The sequence below is a fragment of the Vipera berus genome (genome assembly GCF_964194415.1).
Source record: "Vipera berus genome assembly, chromosome: Z".
Classification (NCBI taxonomy): Eukaryota; Metazoa; Chordata; class Lepidosauria; order Squamata; family Viperidae; genus Vipera; species Vipera berus.
The window spans coordinates 120,379,360-120,385,359 of NC_138205.1; the positions used below are offsets into that span (position 1 = coordinate 120,379,360).

At 39.3% G+C, this 6,000-nt stretch overlaps 1 protein-coding gene across 2 annotated transcripts in view; it reads left to right on the forward strand.

Annotated features, from left to right (window-relative positions):
* LOC308677055 (disco-interacting protein 2 homolog C) overlaps positions 1-3,307 on the forward strand; it is a 120,293-nt gene extending 116,986 nt beyond the window's left edge. For both annotated transcript variants that reach the window (XM_081343215.1, XM_081343216.1), the window contains exon 37: positions 144-3,307. In XM_081343215.1, the coding sequence (XP_081199341.1) occupies positions 144-396 (253 nt within the window). In that variant the 3' untranslated portion in view covers positions 397-3,307. The remainder of the gene's footprint in view (positions 1-143) is intronic.
* The last annotated feature ends 2,693 nt before the right edge of the window (positions 3,308-6,000 follow it).

Genomic DNA, 6,000 nt, shown 5'->3' on the forward strand with positions numbered 1-6,000 from the left:
CTCTTCTCTGCCTCTCTATAAAAACAGGTCCATTTCAAAGTTGATGTAGACATTATCCTTCCAAAGTAGTGCAGTAATTATGTTGGCTCTCCTCTTTCCCGTGCATGGAGTGTATTGATATAATTTTCCTCATCACCTTCCAGCGCGGTGTTTACCTGGACAAATTTGTTGGTCGTTGTCGTTGAACTGGATGGATCAGAGCAAGAAGCCTTAGACCTGGTTCCCTTGGTCACCAACGTGGTCCTGGAGGAACACTATCTGATTGTTGGGGTTGTGGTGGTGGTGGACGTTGGAGTCATCCCTATCAACTCCCGTGGAGAGAAGCAGCGAATGCACCTACGAGATGGATTTTTGGCAGACCAGTTAGATCCGATCTATGTGGCCTATAATATGTAATCTTATATCTTTAAGGTTTCCCATGGACTGGACTCTAATGTATAAAACACTTTTTTATGTACACTAAACAATGTACAAGTAACGGTCTTCAGAACGGAACTATTTCTCTTAGATTTATTGAAGCACCCATTATTGGCAGGACATAAAAAATGTGAAATGTGTTTCTTTTACCACTACATTTTAGCACAGAAGGACTTTGGGGTACTGCCTTCGGTTTGTTGGAAAGCCCATTACTAGACTTTTTAAAATAAGATTATTTTTTGCTTATTGGGACGAATACTGCTTTCTAAGTAATAGGCTTTGTATCTTACGTTAAACTGAACTAGCTTTTTTTTTAAATCTTCCCCCACCTAGCCATTCACCCACACACGGATATTTTTGAACAGCTCATGATATGATTGAATTGTTTTGGTTTGCTTCTTTTTTAAAATGTCTGTATAAAAACAAACTTTTCTCACTATGGATCCATTACTAATTTTAAGCCATTTTCTATTCCATCCACCTAGGAAGCTACATTGAGGTACGAGAAAAATACTCAGAACAGCACCTTCTCAAATTAGAGTTTTTAACAGCTTTCTCTCCTGGAAATGCTGAAGTTCAGAGGTAAAAAGAGCCTTTGATTATTAGTGTTAGAATGAACAGATCTTTATAAATAAGGTGTATTTCGGCAATGAACTTGCAAATATCTTTGTACTAAACTAAAAAGATAAAATAAGTTAACTACTTCTGTAATTATGTACAAAACCTTTAATTTATTTTGATCTCTTTAGAAGTATAAAAGAGAAACATTCAAGAATATTAAACTCTTGCAATGTTTGCTAATATAAAAACAAAAGGTTGTATTATCTTGAGTGGATAGTATCACATCAAAAATATATATATATGAAATATAAATTCACTAATGACAAAAAAAAGAGTTTAAAGTTTTAAAAGGATGCAGTACTCATCACTTGCATGGTGTCTCTTTTCCCACTGTAGATAATGAACATTATTCGCAAACGTTTAGGGGGAAAAAGCAGTTCTAGATTGCTCAGTATCCCCACCTAAAAGAATCTTCCATAGGACCAGCAGATACAAATTTGCTGCTGCTTGCAAGGCAGTGAGTTGATTCTAAGGTCACAATCTTGTTGTCTTGCTCATACCGAGGGCAGGAGGGGAAGCAGTCCCTTTAGGATCCTGGGGTGAGTGTCCCCCATCTGCCCAATTCTCCCAGCTGGCTGTTCCCCCAAACTTGCTTTAGCTGCCCACAAGGGCCCTGCTTTCTCCTCCATCATCCTTTTCCTCCGATGGTGCCGCAGTCCTCAAGAGGGATGCCTGAATTGCAAGGGCCCTGAAGTCTTGGCAGTTCTGTCGGGTAAGAGCCAAGGAGACAGGCTGACCCTGGCAGGACTAAACTAAACCCAGGACAGAGCCTGCTTATTATGACTTCCCAGAGCAGATTGACTTGTGGCCAAAGACCTGAACAGTGTACTGCAAAGAATACTTTTCTTTACCTTCAAGGTGACCATAAATGTTGGCATGTATGTTCATACACTTCTTAGATGTTAGAAAAGGCAGGTCTGAAATATAGCACTGTTTTCCTTAGCTGCATAATATTGTTGCACACTAATTGCCATCTTTTCCTTTTCAAGTTCATTTTTTGTTTTTGTTAATACTTTTTAATGATTTATTTTCTTGTGGTAAAGACAATTTTTGTTAGCTTTTTGATGGTTATTTTGCATAAGGCTTTTTGTAAAGAAACAAAGGGTCTCTCTGCTGTCTGGTTTAATTTGGGCAAGGAGAGAGCGCTGACCCATCTATTTAACACTTTGTAGAAAGTTGTTGCTTTGAAAAAGTATCTTATTTGTTATTGGACAATAACCAGAAACCCTCTCTAAATGATTTGGCCTAGCTCAGTGCATCCACTAACGTTTGTCACACTGAGGGACTGAAATTCAAAGGTTGTGATGAAATCCTTCCATCTGCCAATAGAGCAAGGAGCGAAGGGAACAAAATCAAATATACACCCCTGTCTTTCCCTCATCCCTTCCCTCTTGCTCTGATTTTTGCCATTTTTAAATCTCTTCAGGTAAATCTACCGCTTCTTCTGTTTCTGGTTTTCCTCCTTGTCGTCTTTGCTGATTTCATTTTCCTTTAGTAATCCCCAGGTCAACCAATGTTTGATGAGAAGATGAAGATTAACCAGGAGCAAGAGCACCTTCTTTTAATATATATTTTTTTTTACAGGTTCGGAATAATTGCTTAACATCCATTGAAATTTGCATGCATAAGAAAGTTGTAGAATAAGCATCACGGGATCTTTATATCGCCTATAGAATGGAGTTATTTTGATCCACCTTTGCAGGTTTCATTTGGTTCCAGTCAATCCTGGGTTTTTTTTTCTTTAATAGATGGGAGTACTTAAAGATAAGGAATGGTTTGTAGCCTGCGTGTACAATACAGAGCATCTCATGACTGCAACCTCTTTTTTTTGCATTTTAAGTTTCAGATGAATTTTTTTTCCAGATTTTCTTTGCACCTGTGAATATTTCTCATGTTCCAAAGACCACTGGATAGGGAAGAGTTCTGCCACATTGTTCTGTGTGGGGCCATCAAAAATACAATCTGTTTGTAGAATGTCAAGTTGCTACAAAGTTCTCACGACTTGATCATGAGCCTAATTGCCGTGTAAGAACTAAAGTGACATCGCTGCTACTGCTGACACAAATCCAGCTGTCGCTTTGCGACGGCCTCTCTTTAACCTTCACTAAGACAACTTTGCATTCCTGGGGAAGTGTGAAGGACTGCAATGCAGTCGTACAGCACCCTTAATCATTGATCGCTTCAGCAACCTGCTGTTCGTTTCAACTCTTAAAAATTAGGACAGTAAATGTAAACTGAATATCCTAGTTTTGTCATGCAAGTGAAGAGGGGGGAAAAAACACATGTAACCATCAGATTCAGCAATAAGGAAAGATTGCTCTGTATTAGAAATTGTACTGTAGATAAACCATTCATGAGAATGTATAAACTGTTTGTCTTGTGACCTTGTGCTTTTGAAGTCAGACAAAATCATGTAATCAACCTGATGCACACCTGAAAAGAAAGAGAAAAAAACAACCCCGAACAAAGAAATGAAGGAGGAGGGTTCACAGTGAACATTGAAACACAAAACTAAGCAACAGGAGCAGATTCTTCATGGTGCTCGTTTATTATATATATTTAATCCTGCTTGACACTTTACCCAAGGGGAGATTGTCCCTTTTATCAGTTGAATGTTAGCAGCGTTATTTCATAGAGTGTGGTGACTGGTTAGAGACATCCATGTAACTCAGCCAATCACAGTTCCAAAAAAAAATTTTTATGTGCAAACAGCAACCTTCTTGTATGTTAAAACACCAGTACGCTTTGTACATCTGTGATAACGCCTGTTTTATATTCAAATGAACGAATAAAAGCTTTTATTTTTGTTGCTCTGAAAAGAATTGGGGTTTTTTTTTTCTTTGCTTAACTACCAAAATGGTTCTTTGGGGATTTTAAAAGAATTTCAAGAGCGCTCTCTCCACATACATTTTTCTGTTGTTTTGTAAAGTGTAACTTTTAGTTAACTTAGTCATTTCAATGTGATAAATATACCCCAAAAGCAAATATCCAATTTATGGGTAACAAATAAAGGCTGGAGTGATGCCCTATATTTTAATTGTGCATTTAAGATAGATTCATGACCCAAACAGATTATTTTATGATTACATGGATTACATTTATCTATATCATCTATAGATAGATGATAGATATAGATAAATGGTAGATAGATGATAGCTAAATGATAAGATAGATAGATGATAGATAGATAGATAGATAGATAGATAGATAGATAGATAGATAGATGATAGACGATAGACAGACAGACAGATACATAGATATAAATAGATAATGGATTAAAATGCATTAATGCTAAGACTGTAACCAACAGAATACCCGCTTTAGTGCTTTCTCTGGCTGAATGCCATTTTTGGACTGGTTTTCTACAAAGGTACTCCAAAAGCTAAGCTATTTCTTGGCCATTGCATCATTTCATCCAAGACAATGGCTTTCAAATTTGGCAACTTTTAAGATATGTGATTTTCAACTCGCAGAATTTCCCAGCCAGCATGAGTTGAAATCCACACATCTTAAAAATTACCAAGGTTGGAAAAACCTGATCTAATACAATTGCCAATGTATCTGATTGCTAATATGGATTTAGGATTCTATTTGCTCTTTGGTAATCCTGAAAAGGTTGGATCTCTCTCACACCCTGGTCGGTACCTCTTTACTCTCTTACCATCAGGTAGGAGATACAGGAGTATAGCCAGCCGTACCAACAGGCTGAAGAACAGCTTCTATCCATGGGCTGTCAGGCTTTTGAACGAGAAATAACTTTATGTATGATTGACTTGCGAGGCCAGTGTGTTGTGCAATTAGCTCACATGGTGTAACAAGATGGCGGGTTTGTTGTCATTGTGAGTTGTGGTGGGAGGGCACGAAGGGAGGCTCAGCCAATCTCAATGTATACATGTTGTACTTTGATAATAAAGGTTCATTCATTCAAATTGCAAATGCAGTGTACACTCTCTATAAGCATAAATGAGCAGAATAAAGTAGATTGACAGAGCACCTTTGCCTGCTTAAGAACACTCATATTAAATATTTGGCGTTTCAAAGAACACAATTCCCCACCCCGCAATGCCAGAATCCATGCTGGCTTTGCTCCTCCTCCGTTTGAGTTGCCAGCAAAAATGTCTTTCTGAAGCCCCCTTGAGGTGTCCTGGTGACAGAGTTGACAAGCCCCAAAACGTGCGGTGGAGCCGCAGCACTTTAAAAAAAAAATCATTGCCCACCGCAGGCTGACTTTGCAGCACTGCCTGATTGGCTGGCGGCTATCTGTCCCGTGCAGCCAAAGAACAGGGCGAGGGGGCAAAGGCCCCATTAGCCAGGGAGAATAGGCGGGAGAGGGCCAGCCAAGAAGGAACGCTGGAGGCAAATGGGTGGAGGTGGGAGGAGAAGGAGGCGTGGCCAAGGGTCCGTTCCTTAGGGTGGCTACTCATGATAATCCCAGCAACTACTTTCTTTGATTATCTATTTCAAAGCATGAGCAGTAGCTGGGGTTAACCTTATAATTAAGGGTTAATTAAATAGAGCAAGAATTATTTTTTTTCAGAACTGCTCCCTTTCTCCATAGCACAGTTAACCCAGGAGCTGAGCAGGACCCCAGAAGTTCTGCTTGTCTCTTGAGTCGCATACAATACAGCATCTTTGTTATCCATCAAGACAAAGCAAGGGAAAGTCTTCCCGCAGCCGGCACAAGCCATGTATCTACTTGTTCCCAAACGTTTTGGTTGATATATGGCTATGCTACTTCAAGGTCCTGATCTGGTTGAAGTTATGTTTGAAGGCGGCCCTGAAAAAAACTCTTTGAAGCCAGGATCTGGAGATGGTCAGTTTGTATAACCCTGGAACGCCCTCTAGTGGTCAAAATCATCAGTTACATTGATGGCCACGCCTGGAAGATTAGACAAACAGGTAACAATTTTGTAAAGCTGGATTTGATGTAATTCACTTGCTACTGAGTCAGGGACAGAAGAA